We start from the raw sequence: 19,952 nt of genomic DNA, 5'->3' as shown, positions 1-19,952 counted from the left end.
AACGAGGCAACGACGAGGCAGCGGTGATGCGGCAGCAAGGCGGTGATCGCCCTTCGGACAGGTATGATTTCAATTTGTGAGAGGATTGGGCTGATCGATGTTTGGACAGGTATGATTTCAATTTGAGAGAGAATTGGGATGATCGACGAAAAATCGATCGGAAGGGAAGAACGAGGGCTGCGGAATCGCAATGGAAGAAATCGGATTCCGCGAGATTACGTAGTTCAAGATGCATCTTACATATATCGTTTGATGGATAGTGTAGTTCAAGATATAGGTGCAGAACATATAGTGTAGGTGATTACAGATAATGGTGTCAACTTTAAGAGGGTTGGAGAATTATTAGAGCAAAAATATTAAACATTATTTTGGACATTATGCGTAGCACACTGTATTGATTTAATGATAATAGATATCGATAAACTCGAAATAGTGAAGAAGATAGTGAAAAAGGGTTAATCGTTAACAAAATTCCTCTATAATCGTCGTTGGGTTCATGGATTAATGAGGAAATTTATTGATGGGAGATTTTGCGACAAGGAGCAATTAGGTTTGTCACTCACTTTCTCCTATTAAAATCGTTGTTTCAGAAAAAAAAGGGATTGAAGTCCATGTTCACTTCTGAAGATTGGGAAGCCTCTCGATATTCTAACACGATCGAAGATAAAGAGGTGCAAAAAATTATTATATTCGTTAGATTTTGGGATTATATTGCAGATATTCTTACAATAGTAGAGCTCTTATATGTTGTTCTACGTAAAGTTGATATGGACAAGAAGCCACAAATGGGTAACGTTTACCGTCTAATTTATGAAGTAAAAGAGAAAATTAAAAGACGTCTACAATCGCCAACCAAGTATCAACATTATATTGATATAATCACTGCAAGATAGGACAATCAAATGGGAAAGTACATTCATTTGGCAAGTGCGTATTTTTTATGAAAAAGAATTTTTAATATTTGTTATTAATAATTATATATGTTTAATTATTTTAGGTTATTATCTAAATCCGACATACCAATACCATTATAATCTTGGCACAAATGAAGATTTATTAGTGACCCTCAGAAATGTGATACTAAGACTACAAACAAATAGAGAATTAATTGCTGAGGCTATTAATAAAAGTTGATTATTTCGAAAGGCATATAATTCTTTTAGCGATTCTTTTGCAGTATCATGCAGATACAAAATGGATGTAGGAAAATATAGTAAAAATTATTACTAATTATTGTCAATAAATATAAATATTATTTTAATTTTATTCTTATTTATCTTACAATTGAGTGGTGGTTATAATATGGAAGATTAACTCCAAATTTGAAGAAGATTGCAGTACGGATTCTCTCACAGACAACGTCTTCAAATGGTTGTGAAAGAAATTGAATAATTTTTTCTCTCATTCATACAAAAGTATGAAATCGTCTTTCTTATCGTTGCTTGGAGAAGATGGTTTGTGTTCATTATAATATGCGTCTTTAACTACGAGCAATAACAGAAGAGAAGAAAGAACAAGCATCTGATGATGTAGATCCATTTGATATTAGATTTGTTCAAACTGATAATGATACAATGATGGATTGGTGGAGCATTGTTGAGGTTGAGAATCCATTACTTGATGAAGCAGAAGATTCACCACGACCATCTTAATTTCTTACTTAGCAGATTGAAAAAATACAAGCTAGAGAAGAGATCGGTGTGAAAGAAGATGATGATGAAGCTTTTGATCAAGAATTTCGATTTTTCGGATCTTGGCCCAGACATTCTCAAACATCCCAATCCCAAACTCAATCAAAGTCCGTAGATAAAAGCAAAGGTAAAGCTCTTGCAACTTTTACTAAAGAGAATAGAAAGATCAAAACTTCTACTTTTATAGAAAGGAGTCAATTAAGAATTAGTAAAAATCCACTCGATGCAATTGATGAGCAAGAACATGATGACAGTGATGAAACATCATCACTTTCTGACAATGCAGTTCGACGAGAAGTTCGAAATGATGATGGTGATGATGATAGCAATGCAAGTATTCATGGAAGTGATGATAGTGGTGATACATCTGGTGGTTGTAGAACTCATGTTCCCCCTACTCCAGCACTGAAGCCTTGGACATGTGAGAAAGATTACACGCATACAACCCAAGATGATGATTATAGAGCTAGAACTATTAAAATTCAGTATCAACGTCGGTCTAAAGTTGACAAACGAAAGAAATCTCATAATTATCAAGATATGAGGGAGAGTTTAGCCGAGATTGATTCTGATAGAAATTCATCGTACTCTCAACGTTCTTATTATAACTTTGATCCATCATATCAAAGCTCGGGGGCATATGTTTATCCTTATCCTGTGCCTGTACCTGTTCCGATTTCAGTGGTGTCAATTCAAGTCCAACTTCCAGTGGTGAATCGACAAATGTTGATGGACATTTAGAGAAATCAATATCAATATTGCATGTCATGAGATGATTATTTAGTCTGGGTGTTGGAGAACTATGGAGTTGATCTAACTAGAATGTTGCAAGAACCAATGCTTCCATTTGATTTCCGCCACTCCTTTTGGTATTAGTAAGGTAATATATTATGATGTATCAATTATCAATTTTAATTCAAATTATTGATAGATCAATTTTCTTTAAAGGAAAATATATTCACTTGTTTTTGTTTAACAATATTAAGTTGTTCAATAATTGAGAACTTATATAAAATCAATATACACCTTATTTTTAAATTATACACAATAAACATATTTATCTAATAGTTACTATATATATAAATAAAAAAGTATCGAAACCGTATCGGCACGGCACGATACGGTATTGAAATCGTATCGGCACGACACGATACGGTACTGAAATCGTATCGTTCCGGTTTGAGACTAAAATCTTATCACGGGTCGAGATTTTAAACCCTGGACAAAGGTGGAATAGACTTTCTAGCCGAAAGTTGTCACCCTCGAAGATCAAAGTCGTCGATGGCTAATGAAGACTGAAACCTAGAGATGATCGAGTAGCAGAAGGAGGGTTGCTCTGATACCATGAAGTTTTCTAGAAAATCTTATCTTATTTCAATAACCTTGCCGCTTTTATATACAAGTTGCATATTCTTGTTTCAAGAATTAAAATAATATAATATCTCCTAATTAATTACAGCTATTATCAAATCAAATCAAATCATCCTAATTATACAATATCAAATCAAATCCGCAATGAAATCAGATTTGCAGTAAATGTGCAATAAATCAGTCTTGATTGGAATTTGGATTTCCACATTGTTCAATATGTGTCGTAAATCTAAAATTATGGATAGTCCAAATTTATCCCTGACAAGTCTGACTTCTAAAACTCTTGCCACTGAGTTATGGATGTTTTTCAGCAAGATAATTTTGATGAATTTATGTTCTTCTATAAGACAAGTATATTATATAGACATCTCTGCTAATCATTTCTTAATTTTGGGCTCTTATGAATAATGCTAATGGATACAAGACTTTTTAAGAAGTTATTGCTTGATCAAATGCTGAATAGTTTTTCTTTGCTCTTGCGGATTTATGAAATTGTGCTACCATTCCATTGTTGCAATTATCTTTTTCATGTGCTGAAACAGTACTAGGAAGGAAATCAAGGCTGATGCTGCATGTGTTAACTTAAGGCTTCGTTGCCCTTACTTTTATGAGTTGGGCTGCAAGATTGTTCCACTGTGAGTTCTGTTAGAATTTCCTCCTTGTCCTTAATGTTTGTATTGCTATCTTTATCACTGGGGGAAAAGGTTTAGAAAAGTTCTCCTTTTCCATTTTTTACATGATAAATGTGTTTAACTTTTACCAAGTCCTTTTTCCTGAGCATTTTTTTGTGGTTACATTATAGAAAACATGAAGAAATGAATGCTCACAGTTTACAAGAAACAAGCTTCAATATGGGGATTTTTTTTTGGAGCAAGTGTGATACGTTTCATAATTTTGTTTCTTGATTTTGGCTTCCTCAGAAAGATATGATCTTGCCAAATAACATTGTTGGTGTATTGGTCCAGAAATCATTGTGCAGAACACACTGATTATTTGCCATCAATTTGTCTACTTTAGGTAGGACAGAGCATGGGAATTTGGAACTAAATTGTAAGATTTTGTCGACTTTCATGCAAAATATACACTTGCAACCTGTGTAGGCCAATTCTGGAGTATGGGAAAACTGAGGAAAAACATATACTCTGAAGTATCAATCATTGAATTGTCAAATATATTACAAATTTTATCATCTCGGTTGACTTTTCAGTTTAGCAGAAACATTTTGTATGTATTTATTTTTTAAGTTTCAGTAGTTTGTTTTAAACGTTACAACTTGAGCCAATTAAAACAGAACAGATGAAACAAAAGTTGTATAGACCTTTTTGTTTGAGTGTCAATCTTGTTGATCAGCTCCCCCAAAAAAACCAAATACTGCTGTTGTTTTGGAGGCCTGACTGACATTTGGATGGAACTGAGAAAACCCTTCAAGTCCAGGATGATTTGCTAGAGACCATGACATGGTATAGTTTTGTTTTGTTTTTGCTACGAGCCATCTGATTGAAAATTTGAAGCCATGTTTAATATGGCAGCAAAGTAAAGTAGTTCACCATCCTTTATCTTGCAATACCTGTCCTAAAGTATTAGAATGATCTTTTTGCACGCTTTTAATATCTCTAAACTTTATACTGCCAAGAATATTATAACAATCTCTGTTAGTAAGTGGAATTCATAGTGACAGATGCTTCAGATCCAGTCATACGGTCTGTGTTTATCGCAGGGTTAGTGATAAGACGGTTGGATCATTTCTATATGAAACATTCACTAGCAGGTACATGGAGATGCTGAGCAAGTCACACAGTGCTTCTGTCAATGCTTCAGTCGCAACTGCTCCAAAATTCCTGCCACGCCTCTCTAAAGAAGAGACACAATGTGAGAGCTACTATCTTGACTTGTCGATGTAGATTCTCCGTTTCATTTTTGCTCATTAACATCGACTCTTCTTTGTTTTTCCTCTCCAAGTGTTTGAGGCTTCGCGCTCTTCCATGGTGGCCTTCAAGAAATGGCGAGCAGGTGGCTCCAGATTGGAGAAGGCATCCGTCCTAGGGAGGAAAAGGAAGACGACTATTCCAACATTTCCATCCTCACCATAATGATATGGATCACATTAATTGATTTGTAGCCACCTTAAAATGTCGAAGATTTGGAGGAAATTGTAGATAAAGGATGTTAAAAATTCCGAGCAGTAAGTACAATCTGTTTATGATGCATTTCAGTTTCTAAGTAGAGCTAGAGTTGCTTCAATAGCAATGAAGAACTTAAGACTGTAAAAAATTAAATTACTTCAGCAAAAGATGAAATTTATCACCCCAGCAGTCCTATGCAATCGGTTCCACGATCATTTATGAGGAGGTAAATCAGGAAATTGTAAGTGATCACTACAAGAGAGGACATTGTATCGATTTCGTCGAAATTTGATTTTTGTCTATTTCAATAAGTTGTCTTATAATAATCAATTCAATTATATTTTGAGGATTAAAATTAAACTACAAGTGGATGGAGCTTGTAGGCAATTATTTGTTCTCGGGACAATAGTGCCGTGGTAGGACATCTAGGTTGTCATTTAGGCACTCGCGGTTCGATCCTGTTGGGTGTTTGGGTTGACCATTGCGTGCACTTCTTGATTTATTCTGGTGGTCGATGGAAAATTTTTGTGAGACCGGATCGGTCACTCTCAAGAATAATTAATGAGGCTAACTGAGATTTATCGTTGTAGATAATTATTTTTTTATATATTGTCATGGTCATTCCAATTAGCTATGACTATATATATATATATATATATATATATATACACAGCTCTGATATCCTGCCCGACGCCCCTGCGCGACCCCGCTGCGCGATCAGCCGACCTTTCGCCGTTCATCGTCGTCGTTCGTCGTCGTCCGGTCACCGCCGGACGCCATCCCGGCCTCGTTGGAAGCGCAACTCGATGGCGCACACACCGGCATCGGATTCCGGTCGGAATTCCGGCCGAAACAGAGCAGACGGTTCTGGCGGCGATTCAGCCGGAATCCGGTCGGATTTCGGCCGAAATCGCCGCCAGACACTGGCGGTCGGTTTCGGCCGGAATTCAGCCGGATTCCGGCCGAATCGGGGCCGGAGTTCGGCCGTGGTTGACGCGCCGGCGCCAGGCGCTTCGACCGCGGTCGGACTCCGGCCCCGATTCGGCCGGAATCCGGCTGAATTCCGGCCGAAACCGGCCGCCAGTGTCTGGCGACGATTTCGGTCGGAATCCGACTGGATTCCGGCCGAATCGGGGCCGGACTCTGGCCACCTCCGGACCACCTTTGAGCTCGATTAAGTTTTAGAGTTTAGAGTTCAATATTTAGTTTAAAAGAAATAAAAATAAAAATAAAATAATTTTTTTTTATATTTGGTATTCACAATAGTGTTCGTAGATGACATCCAGTATAACATTTAGGAATTTATTTTTATAGATTAGAGGTTAAGTTATAGTATTAAGTAAAAAAAATTTAATTATTTATGAGATGTGCGGGTAAAGAGTGACAAATAATAATTCGACTTATCTTGTGAACACTTAATTTTTTTTTAAAATTTAATATTTAATTGAGGTTCATGAATGATCTTCGCTATAACATTCTTCCACGTATATACTTTTGTATTTAATTTATTCCAGGGCATCCAGCCACGATCTCTGACCGTTTGCTTTGGCATTATTTGGGTGCAAAAGAAAGCCTTCTCTTTTTTTTTCCTTTTTTTGACAGCGGATCGGATAGACACAAGAAATTTTTGATCGTTTGCTTTTGAAAACAAACCATTGTAAAATGGGAAAAGTAAACGGTCCAATCCAATCCAAGTGTCCAGCTTCGTCGAATTGGAAATTTTCATCCTTATCGCCAGAGTGGGACCTAGGCGACTAGGCCGGTAGGGTTCCGGTCTGATTTTTTTTTTTCGGTGGACGAGTGGGGCACGATGAGTTGACGAGTAAACGTGGCAAATAATAACTCATGGTGGAACAACCTTTTAATGATGATGATTAAAAGAAACTTTTAGTGGACACTAAATTTGCTTGAGGATCTTGAGTTAAAATAAAATCGAGCTCCTTCGTTGAGTATTATTATATTAAACATTTCTTTATTTAAGTATATGTTTAGGTATACCTATATATAAATATGTGTCTTTATAGTCTCTCTTAAGTAAAAAGTGAAATATACCAACTCAACTATGCCCTGAGGGCGTCTTTATAGTCTCTCATAATTCATCTTTTTCTATAAAAGGTGGAATCCGCCACCTTAGCAGTCCTATATGGTCAGCCTTATACTCTGTATGGAGATAAATCAAAAAATTACAGTTGACCACGACACTCTCATAACTTATCTTGTTATTTAGGATCTTGTTCATTTTCCTAAAAGCTTGGCTTTCAAGCCTTGATTCATTTGCTCAAAGGTTTCACTTTTAAGTCTTTATCCATTTGCTAAAAGGCCTCATTTTTTTAAATCTTCATCCATTTGTTTAAAATCCATACCTCTAGGTTTTCATCTACAATAATTGTGTTTTGGTCAATCTTAACTTTTTCGAGCATCCTACCAAGATCTTTTAGAGTTGATACCATTGGTCAAGTATCGCTAGTCTATCTCGATCTCTTTTCATTTATATGAAGTTCTCTTGGCCTTTTCTTTCTATCAAGCATCTTATAAATTTTGATTTTCTTAGACTTCTCCATCTATATCTATTAAGACTTTTTAGACCTTTTTATCTATCAAAATTTCTTGAATTTTTTCATTTATCAATACTTTTTATTTTTTTTCACCACTTCTCATAGTTGTCAAATTTTTATTCTTGCAAATTTGACAAACACATCAAAATCATAAAATAAAATAAATTTAATTAGACTTTCTTAAAAGTACCCTCCACTTTTATAAAAGGTGAGAATGACAAGAAAATTTAAATAATTTTTTATCTTTAAACATATTATTTTATAAAATTAATAAATTAAAATAATTTAATTTTTTTAAAAAATTATTAATGCTTATTTAATTTTAAATATAAATATGTCCATTTTAGTTTAAGAAATAACTAGATAACAACTTAATACACTGATTTATTTATTTTTTTTAGAAACAAAGATAATTGTCAACGTCATGACTAATAAAATAAATAACTACATTTATTGTAGGAAAATAGATGAAAGGCTATAAATAGAATACGACTCTTCCAAGTCCCAACCCAAATGCTTAGACGGACCACAGAAAGACTCGAACGACTACCTTGCCTACCATTCGCTACTCGCGTGGGTCCATCTATCCTATAGGACGATAAAAAGGAAGGTAATCGAAGTGGTACGCTGATGCGGTGATTCATCGTACCTGGACGATTTCATGCGCCCCACTAATGCGCCCGTATTCGTATCCGCATTCGTAGTCGCAGCGTCGTGGTTGTCACAACGGGTGGTATTTATGCCGCCCGTGACTTCAGCAGCGGAGTCTCTGAGGTCGCGCGATCTTGGATTTCTTCGGAGCATTCGATAGGGCGTGGCGATCTGAGGACACTGGGCGAATGGCTGGCGCAGTGGAGGTGGAGCAGGTCGGCCGTCGCCAAGGCATCGTGCTGCGGCGGCCACACGGGGCCGGGCTATGCGTCGCCGCTCGACGCAATGACGGGGCCGCGGGAGGCTTTGATCTACGTCACTTGCGTCTACAATGGTGAGAAATTGCTGTTTTAGTTTTATTCTGTCTGGAATTTATGCCTGATTCGGTGCCATGTGGGTTCGATTCCAATCGAGTGCAGTATATGCATGTTATGATCTTTTTAATATGTTTGCTCGTTAGGATTTAGTGCTGGTGTTACGATATGGGAGAAAGCAAGTTGATATGCTTCATTTCTAGGGAATTCATTGTTCATCGCAAAGGTGCTCTGAAGTCTTTGCAAGGATCTGGATAATTGCTGTTCCTTTTAATCGGCTGGTTTTATGTCAATAAACCATCTTCTCATAGAAGATGAAGGTTTCTTTTGGTGGAAAGGCCTTCTCTGCTAAGTTTCCCATCAACTGCGGTTGGAATTTGATTGGTCTGATTTTTCCGAGTTTCAGTCATCAATTTTGCCAGTATTTTTCTGAGTAGAAAATCCCTCTCTTTTTTGATAATTGTTGAATCCACTTTTTGATCTTTCATGAGGAGTCCCAACCTATTTAGACATCTTGTAAGAAAAATATTTTTAATCAAACTGTTGATCACTGCCAGAAACCTTATCCTTTTATCAAGTTTGCCTTCGCCTATTTATAAATTATTGAACGATCAAGAATCCTTTACACCTAGAAGAAACCTTTTTTTTTCATTATTTTATCATAGGAAATGATGGACATACTGGTATGTCAGGCAACAACTGTGGCATGCTTAGTTTATTAACATAAAAACAATCGGTGGGGCCCATTTCTCTGCATACTATGCTCTCATGCAGTTACCGTGATCCCCTTTTATTATCTAAATCAATTAATAAATATCCCTGCAAGCTTCTGCCAGCTAAATATTTTGATATCAACTTTTGTTAACCAAAGTAGCTAAAATTTGCCCCATGGGTTCTAGATTGGTGTCAAACTATATGAATCTGTTCCTCTCCTCTGGTTCATTCTGTTACATGCCAAGTAGAGATGTCTACTTGTGTTGCATCTCTGAAATTGTCAATAATGTCAGCAATAATTTCCAAAATTTATCATATGTAAATTTGAATAAAGGATTCCTAAAGTCATCCTACATGAATTTGATGAAAGGGTTTTATATAACATTGGTGTTTTCAGATTCAATTTATATGAGAACCCTTAGCTAGATTTATTTAAGATTTGTTTTTGTACGTACAAATGCCAAATTTGCTGATAATTATAGAAATGCTACTTACATTACTAGGTAATTTCCTTCTAATGGAGCATCACTTGTTTATGAAAATAGTGAATGAACTAATTGTTGGGAAAGTTGGAAATGCAAAAATGAGCTAATACAGATATTTCTTTACGAGTTGCTTTATATCTTCATGATGGGAGAGAAGTTTATATCGTGATTCTTGTATTGAAAACAATGAACGTAATAGTGTTATATCAGATTAGAAAGAGAACATAACGTTCATATAATAATTTCCAACATTCTTACATAATGACTTAGTACTCTGTGTGAGAACTATATTCTAGTCCTCCTTAAGCTGGAGATAGATATTTATCCATACATAATTTGTTACACAATATAGAAAAAGATCCTAAAATAGAAAGAATAGGTTACCATATAAGAGAACAATAAGATGGAGCACTGATAACAATCATGAGACTTTAATGTTGAAATTTGCTTAACTTGTGCTTTAAAAGAGCATCATTTTTCTCAACTCCCCTCAAACTGAAGGTACTGGGAGATTTAAAGTTTGCAAAGATTGAGAGAAAATTGTGTATTACTAAAATGAGTGAAGAATTGATGAACTTGTTGTGGATAAATATTAAAATTAAGGTTCTAGTATCTACTTTAAAAGTAGTTAAACAAGAGAAAAGAGAGTTTCCTATCATTCATTGGTGTTTGGTAGGTTATTTTTTATTTAAATTATCATTCTCATCCCTGTTTTGGAGCTGTAAATCTTTTGAAACAAAAGTGTAATAACAAAAAGGAGAGCCTTAGTACAACGGTAAAATTGTTGTCGTGTGACCTAAAGGTTACGGGTTCGAGTCTCGGAAACAGCCTCTTACAAAGCAGGGTAAGGCTGCGTACAATAATACCCTTCCCTGGCACCCTGCATTGGCTGGAGTTTCGTGCACCGGGTTGTCCTTTTTTTATTAGTAAATTATCTTTGATCTATCATCAATAATCATTTCTTTTAATTTCAGGAACTGGGATAGAAAAGCCAGACTACTTGGCCACGGTTGATGTTGACCCCAGCTCACCAACCTATTCTAAAGTAATTCATAGGCTTCCTGTGCCCTATGTTGGTGATGAGCTGCATCATTCTGGTTGGAACTCTTGCAGCTCTTGTCATGGGGACCCAACAGCTGTTCGGCGTTTCTTGATCGTGCCTTCATTGCTGTAATAGATCTTTAACAATCTTATACTGAGTTTTGCTTGTTTGAAGACATCATATATCAAAGCTGTTGTGTTTGATATATGGTTTTGATTGGTTCAATACAACTTCAATAATATCATAGCTCCTTTGTCATACATCAATTACCAGGTTGCTTTCATATCATACTTGGGATTTAGGAATTTAGTAGGTCGAGTTTACTTCATTCATGCTTCCTACTAGAAGTGATAATACTTATGTTCAGTTCACAAAAGAATCCTAAATAGTCCTAATAGTGAGGTGCATGGCCACATAAACTATTTATGAAGCTAATTTTGGTACTTGAAATATTTAAAATGTCAAAAGAATACTAGTTCAGGATTAAAATTGTCAATGTATCTTATGCTTTTCCAACTCATAATTCAATCACAAAATAGTCAGTATCCTGAAATGTTAATGAATGTCAAACATTTTGAATAATATTTGAGCTTTTTTTCTCAAGGTTCTTTACTAACTTTTGACATGTGGCTTTGATTTTGGTGACAGACTCATGGTTACTTCCATCTATTTAATATCTTTGTTCGATCCATCTATTGCATGGTCGTTCTTGAAGGCTCATAATTGAAATTTGGACTGATACTGGATTACATATTTTTGTACTGTTACCTTACCTGAATTATACAAACCCACTGCACTTGCTATGCAGAATTATGGTTAACCAAAGATTGCTGATTTCGAATGCAATTATGTTGCATATTTTGGTAAATAATACAAAGCACTGGCTTTGTTATTAATGTTGTCATTATTTCCTGTAAAGTAAATTTGAAACAGCAATTACATTGTAATCTCCTTTGTCCTTCTTTATCATCCAGCTAATTAGGTATATTTTCAGATCAAGCCGCATATATGTTATTGACACTGTAAAAGATCCAAAAGCTCCCTCATTGCATAAGGTTGTTGAGCCTGCAGATATTGCACAAAAAACTGGGCTAGCATATCCTCATACTTCCCATTGCCTTGCATCTGGTGATATAATGATTTCTTGTCTTGGAGATAAAGATGGAAATGCTGAAGGCAATGGCTTCCTGCTTCTTGATTCAGATTTCAATGTAAAGGGAAGGTCAGTGTTCCTCTTCTCTTGGCATATAACTTCTACAATAAGGCTTATTCACAAAAACTTTCAATGATTTCAAGAGCTAATTGAGTTGTCATCAACCATTAAAATATGCTGATTTTCTTATTATAAGTAGGGGAATAAAAATATGCACAAGATATCAGGTTCTTCCTGCTAATTAATTGAGCACATCATAGATGCCAATAATATTAGTATGAACAATGATGATCTTGACTAAAATCTTATTAAATGGATAAACTATTCATTATTCTCCAAAACATATTCATCATCATCATCAACTCGTGTTTGCCCCTTTGGAATATGGGGTAGGAAGATATTTTATTTCCTCACTGAAATAATCATTATATGGGGACAAATAGACTTTGTAAAATCCTAAACCTAGATGCCCTATGTTGGACCAAACTGCCATCTCAATACTACATGTATCAAATAAGCCCTTTTTGTATGTATCTCCAATGGGAATACAGAACCAAACATTATCTCTCTTTGTTTAGGTCTAATAGATTCTAGGTGGTGCGTATGCAACACGCAAACGAGATAAAATAGGACATGTTGAAAGAAGAAATATAAAACAATGGCCGTTAAACCAAGGAAGGAAAAGGAAAATAGATGCCCTATGTTGGACCAAACTGCCATCTCAATACTACATGTATCAAATAAGCCCTTTTTGTATGTAAGTCTCCAATGGGAATACAGAACCAAACATTATCTCTCTTTGTTTAGGTCTAATAGATTCTAGGTGGTGCGTATGCAACACGCAAACGAGATAAAATAGGACATGTTGAAAGAAGAAATATAAAACAATGGCCGTTATTTAGGAAGGAAAATGAAAACAAATGCAAGGAAGGAAAAGGAAGATAAACGCCCATTGACTCTCCCTTGCAACTCGAAAACAAACAAATTTTTATTTGCATGTTAGCAAGAGGAAGCCTGAACCAAATCCTTAGGTTGTCAAAACAAGGCTCAAGAGGGTAGGACAAGTGGAAATGAGATACTTTTATGTGTAGAGATAATGTTGTTGTGGTTGTAGGCATTCTAGAAGATAGGCACTAGTTCACATAGACATTGGTGCTGGTAGTTGTGAGGAAGACAAGGGAAGGGTTGATGCGAATTTGGAGGATATAGATTGCGTACAACAAATATCTTTATGGATTTGGATGAAGGATATTTGTGTAGAGTTGCTTCATCTAGAATGTGAGATGGAGGCAAAGAGATTCGAGAGCAGCTTAGGAGATCTTCTGTGTGAAATTGTGTCTTTTAGAAAAGGTCATTAGTATGGATTTGTGCACAATGAGGGAGTTGGAGAGGAGATGAGTGATTACTACTTAGTGTTTGCATAGTGGTTGTTAGATTTTTTGGTGTCATTGACTTCTCGATTCTAATGCTAGGATGTTCCCCTAAAGAAACATGTTGTAGGATCCAACTAAAACATCTCAGCAAGAATTACTATATTTCCATGAGAACTTTGGTGTAGTATTAAATATACATGAGTTTTCACATCATTCATTGTATAAGAATAAATATTATAGGAATATTTATTGTCTTAGATTTAGAACATGAAATATATGAATACTCATTGATAAAGCAATGGAAATAGTAGATACCATGATTAGGAGAAGAATTAATATATTATATTTACAAGAGATAAAATTGATAGGAGAGAATATAAAGATGATAGAAAATTCAAATTTTAAATTATGGTACAGGAAGAAGTAAAATAAGAAATGAAGTAGTTATTGCTGTAGATAGTTCATTATTGGGTGAAGTAGTAGTAGTTAGGAAGAGGATAAGATTATAACTCTAAATATAATGGTAGTGAAAGAAATTATTAATGCAATTATTATATATGCACCTCAAGATAAAATATCAAATAGATTTTGGAAAGACTTACATGAGGTAATATAAAAAGTTCTGTTAAATAAAATAATTTTAATATGAAGAGATTTAAATGGACATGTAGGAGTAAGAAATGAGGAATATAATAGGGTGCATGAGGTTATAATTTTGGAACAAAAAATGAAGAAGAAAAAACTATATTGGATTTTGCAATAGCATATAAATTTATAATAGCTAATATATATTTTAAGAAAGAGAACACTTGGTTATGTTTGAAAGTGAGAAAAATAAGTTGCAAATTGACTTTCTTATAGTCAAGCAGAAGGATAGAAAGAGTTGTAAAGATTAAAAAGTCATTCATAGAGAAAATTTAACTACTTAATATAGGTTAGTAGTGTTAGATATGCGCTTCAAGTATAGTCTCAATAAAAGGAAGATGTTTACAACTCCTAGAATCAAGTGATGGAAGTTAAAGGATGGAAAGCAAAATATATTTAAGAAGAGAGTAAGAGCACAAGTATTAGGAGAAATACATGGCAACTTGAATATAACATGAGATAAAATAACATTAAATTTGAAAATGGTGGTCAAGTGTGTATTTGGTGAGTCAAAAGGACATGCACGGCTAATAAAGAATCTTGATAGTGGAATGAAAAAATACAAGAGAAAGTGAAGGTAAAACAAACAACCTATAAGTTATTATATACTTATAAGAATGAAAAAACTTAAAAAAGTATGCAGTGGCTAAGAAAGGCTAAGAAAGCGGTGTGAAGCCAAAAATGAAACTTTCGAATGCTTTTATCGACAGCTGAATACAAAAGAAGGGGAAAGAGATATTTATAGAATGTCTTAAGTGAGAGAAGGAAGGCAAGAGATTTTATCCAAATAAGATGTATTACGATGAATGCAATAGGGTACTAGTGAATGATGACAGAATAAAAGAGCGATAGAAGAAGTATTTTCATAGACTTTTTAATGAAAATTTAGATTAATAACTTAACATTGATAATTTAAGTAGGTCAGAGAAGTATAGAAATTTAAATTTTTATCAAAATTTAAACTTTAGAAGTAGAACTTACTTTAAATGTGATGCAAAATACAAAAGTGGTTGGACTAGATGATATTCCAATAGAGGCATGAAATTGTATAGGGAAGCAGGTTATTGAATAACTTACGAAGTTTCAATCTAATATTGAAAATAGAAAAAATATATTGAAGGATAAGTACTCTAGTCCCCATATATAAAAATAAAGGAGATGTACAAAATTGTGTGAATTATAGAGGTATTGAGTTTTTATCGCTGCTTGCTTAGTAGAATATCTGACGCCAAAAGAGGTGGGATGCATGCAATTGGTGAGTCTTGATGTTTCAAGCTTTTAAAATTGTCAACTTTTAGTGGGATGGGGCTCGAACTATGAGCAACAGAGAAAAATAACTGGCATGCCACACTGGAGAAGAAAGGACTTCCAATCTAATGGCACAAGCTCAATCAATACCTTTAATCTGAAGTGGTACAAGGCCCTTCACCTTCAAGATTTAATTACCTATCATCCTTGTAGTCTAATGTAACATACAATTTATAAATTAATATGCTCTAATATCAGAAAATCTGAAAATAAAATGGGTTTAGTGCGGTATCTAACTGAACTGTGTTTATTTTGTTTCAACTGTGTTCATTTAATATGCATATGATGCATTTTTACAATTGCTGCATCTCAGACTCTTGACATGCAGTTAAATTTCTGTTGACTTATTCACGAATAATAACCCCTGAACAAACCAATGTTCATGGTGATGAATTACAGCCATTTAAATTTGGTTAGATTCTTTTTGACTTCTATGCTTCCCTTTCATCGAACTGTATTTTCTGTCTATGCAGGTGGGAAAAACCAGGCAATAGCCCTTTGTTTGGCTATGATTTCTGGTACCAACCACGGCACAAGACCATGATTAGCTCATCTTGGGGAGCTCCTGCAGCATTTTCGAAGGGTTTCAACCTACAACATGTTTCTGATGGTTTATACGGAAGACACCTGTATGTCTACAGCTGGCCAGATGGTGAACTAAAGCAGACATTGGACCTTGGGACTACAGGGCTCTTGCCCTTGGAAGTCATTATCTATCTTGTCTCTCAGGCGCATATGCCATAATCTATATTCACTTTCTGAAACTTCCTTTTCTTTTTGCAGACAAGGTTTCTTCATGACCCATCTAAAGCCACTGGCTTTGTTGGTGCTGCTTTGTCCAGCAACATGATAAGATTTTTCAAGACTGAAGATGGATCCTGGACTCATGAGGTTTGCTTCATCATTTATTTTTCAACCTCCTCTCATTCCTGTTCTCAGCTGGTTTGAAGATCTAAACTAAATATGGAATCCCTCTTAGGTTGCAATATCTGTAACTCCACTGAAGGTGCGGAACTGGATTCTTCCTGAAATGCCAGGGCTGATAACTGACTTCCTCATCTCCCTCGACGACCGGTTTCTATATTTCGTGAATTGGTTACACGGTGACGTCAGACAGTACAACATTGAAGATCCATCAAAGCCAGTGTTGGCTGGACAAGTATGGGTTGGAGGACTTCTCCAGAAGGGTAGTGATGTAGTTTATGTCGGAGAGGATGGAAAAGAATCACAATTTGATGTTCCTGAAGTCAAGGTAAGTGCCTTTCAACTTAAACATCACATTTTAGTTCAATAACAATGCCGTTATCTCATGTTCATAAAATCTCAAAAAGATTCATTCAAGTGCTATAAAGATTAAAACTAAGAGAAATGATACACTACATGAAAACACAACATGACACATTACACTGCATGAATGTGAGATTCACTGTATGGATGTGGGACCTAGGTCTATAGTGTATCATGTTGCATTTTCATATTGTATTTTCATGTAGTGTATCATTGCTCCAAAATGACACACTACACTGCATGGGACCTACTGCATGGATGTGGAATCCAGATCTATAGTGTGTCATGTTGCATTTTCATGTTGTATTTTCATGTAGTGTATCATTGCTCTAAAACAAACTATCAAAAATCAATCTCGTCTAATAATTGACTGCTTATCCTAGGGAAATCGCCTCCGGGGAGGGCCACAGATGATTCAGCTTAGCTTGGACGGGAAGCGACTGTATGCGACCAACTCTCTGTTCAGTGCCTGGGATCACCAATTTTACGGGCCAGATCTGGTGCACAAGGGCTCGCACATCATACAGATCGACGTGGATACCGAGCAAGGTGGTCTGGCCGTGAACCCAAACTTCTTTGTTGATTTTGGGTTGGAGCCTGAGGGACCTGCGCTGGCACATGAGATGAGGTATCCCGGTGGCGATTGCACTTCTGATATTTGGATCTGAGGAAGTAAGTATTCAAGCTGCTACAATTGATGATGTCTCAATGGCAAAGACTGGCAGAATAATGATGTAATCTGGTAGTACTTGAAGTTTTTAGAGAGGTATGGTACTTTGTAGTACTATAATAATTATTTACATGTAATAGGACATCTATGGACAGACCAAGTACCTTAAATTACTTGTAATTGGATCAAGTAAGTGTGCTGTATGCATGGTTAGTAAAATCATAATAACTTCACAAAATCACATAGTAGAACGATGAGAGTTTTTTTTCTTAAAATATCATTTCAATTTTGAGCGACATATTATTAGCATAGGGAAAATTTAGCTAAATGAAATATTTTTTAAAATTAATTTTTATAATTAATAAAATATTAGTTGAATTTGTTAAGTTGATAATGTGCAAATTTGATATCATAAGTAGGCTGTCATAAAATTATTAGTTTGGTCTGAGTCAATTTTGATTAGGAGAGTCATACGGGATGAAAAACAAGGAGGAATTGAAGACACATGAATCTTATTGTGTTATTATGGTTTGTACATTATGTAATGTTTGATTGTTTAGGTAGTGGACAGTGGAGTAGCGTAGTTAAGATTTTCAATTAACGGAGATGAATTTAATAAATTAAAAAAATTAATATAATATAAAATATATAATAAAAATTATATATTAATTTTATATATTTTTACAATAACACTTTTTGAGATTTCATGGTTTAAAAATATTGAATAATATCTTTATTATCGACGGTATCAAATTCATCTCGCTCAGAATATGATGCCAAATAATCATTTACTACATCATCTCTTAACCAATTACGAAGTGAGATTTTGATTATTTTTATTGTTGAAAATACTCTTTCTTAGTTGCAGTTGTATACCAAAGGATACAGTTAGATGTTTCTTCAATTGCACCATCTTTTTAACAAACTCGTTAATCCTTGCAACTTCAGAGAATTGATTACTACTTCATATGCCAAAAATAAAATTATCACGTTGGTGTTCAAGATACATTAACTATTAGAACCGATGGAATAAATATATCTCCATATGATATAATTGCCCACTTTGAACATAAGTTTTCATGATTTTATTTTTGAACTTTCTTTAAAAGGTCTCGTACTAATAGAAATATCTTTTATCTTATAAATCTATGATATTCTCCATGTATTTTTAATGTAAGACTTTGATTTTATCCGAATATTAATTATATAAGAGAGAAATGAGATGAATAAAACTGAGTAAACTGAAGTAATTTTTCTTTATCATAAGTAGAGAATGAATTTGACGGATTAAGGTAAGCCATACATAACAACAACTTTGTGTTCACCTCATTAAAGTGATTGTTCAACTCTTAAAGTTGCAAATCTATCACTTCATAAAATATTTCAACATGATAATAGTGAAGATTTGTCATTCCTTCAATATTTCATCGTGATCTCCTACAAAAGGTGAACAAGTCTTCTATGTGCGGGATGACTATCTCATATTTAACACAAAATAAAGAAATTTTATTTAATAGAAAATCTCAACTATCATCTCTTATGATTTGCAGTTGATGGTTTGCTTAATTTTATAAGAATCATGACAGTTATGATGTCTTAATCTTTTCTTTGTAAAGCTTGCGACAAATTATTCGTGACTCCAAGATATTCTTTATGAAGTGCATCTGAAATATGAATTTGTATTTTCCCATCAATTCCAATAGATTATTTGCTTGCACTCTTTGCTTGTGATCTTTTTCCTCCTCTTTAACAATTAAAAGGATATTAATAATGGAAGGATACAAGAATTCAAACTCAACATGAAAATGCAACATGACACACTACACTGCATGGATGTAGAATCCACTGCATGGATGTGGGACCTAGATCTATAGTATGTCATGTTGTATTTTTTTCATGTAGTATATCATTGCTCCAAAATGACACACTACACTGCATGGATGTGAGATCCACTGTATGGATGTGGGACCCAGGTCTATAGTATGTCATGTTGCATTTTTATGTTGCATTTTCATGTTGTATTTTCATGTAGTGTATCATTGCTCTAAAACAAACTATCAAAAATCAATCTCGTCTAATAATTGACTGCTTATCCTAGGGAAATCGCCTCCGGGGAGGGCCACAGATGATTCAGCTTAGCTTGGACGGGAAGCGACTGTATGCGACCAACTCTCTGTTCAGTGCCTGGGATCACCAATTTTATGGGCCAGATCTGGTGCACAAGGGCTCGCACATCATACAGATCGACGTGGATACCGAGCAAGGTGGTCTGGCCGTGAACCCAAACTTCTTTGTTGATTTTGGGTTGGAGCCTGAGGGACCTGCGCTGGCACATGAGATGAGGTATCCCGGTGGCGATTGCACTTCTGATATTTGGATCTGAGGAAGTAAGTATTCAAGCTGCTACAATTGATGATGTCTCAATGGCAAAGACTGGCAGAATAATGATGTAATCTGGTAGTACTTGAAGTTTTTAGAGAGGTATGGTACTTTGTAGTACTATAATAATTATTTACATGTAATAGGACATCTATGGACAGACCAAGTACCTTAAATTACTTGTAATTGGA

At 35.1% G+C, this 19,952-nt stretch overlaps 1 protein-coding gene and 1 pseudogene across 1 annotated transcript; both read left to right on the top strand.

Annotated features, from left to right (window-relative positions):
• The first annotated feature begins 234 nt into the window (after positions 1-234).
• On the top strand, positions 235-1,230 carry LOC141846659 (uncharacterized; annotated as a pseudogene).
• Positions 1,231-8,515: 7,285 nt separating this feature from the next.
• On the top strand, positions 8,516-17,571 carry LOC141846211 (selenium-binding protein 1-like). The gene is given in 8 exon segments (XM_074734206.1): positions 8,516-8,609; positions 8,611-8,725; positions 10,879-11,074; positions 11,941-12,168; positions 15,899-16,130; positions 16,209-16,316; positions 16,405-16,677; positions 17,096-17,571. Coding segments are annotated over 8 exon segments (1,467 nt in total). The 5' UTR covers positions 8,516-8,579; the 3' UTR covers positions 17,381-17,571.
• The last annotated feature ends 2,381 nt before the right edge of the window (positions 17,572-19,952 follow it).

This window comes from Curcuma longa, chromosome 15 (genome assembly GCF_044706935.1).
Source record: "Curcuma longa cultivar G26 ecotype Majalengka, Jawa Barat chromosome 15, ITB_CL_G26_1.1, whole genome shotgun sequence".
Taxonomy (NCBI): Eukaryota; Viridiplantae; Streptophyta; class Magnoliopsida; order Zingiberales; family Zingiberaceae; genus Curcuma; species Curcuma longa.
The sequence above is the reverse complement of the archived record's forward strand: the minus strand, read 5'-3'. Positions and strand labels throughout refer to the sequence as shown.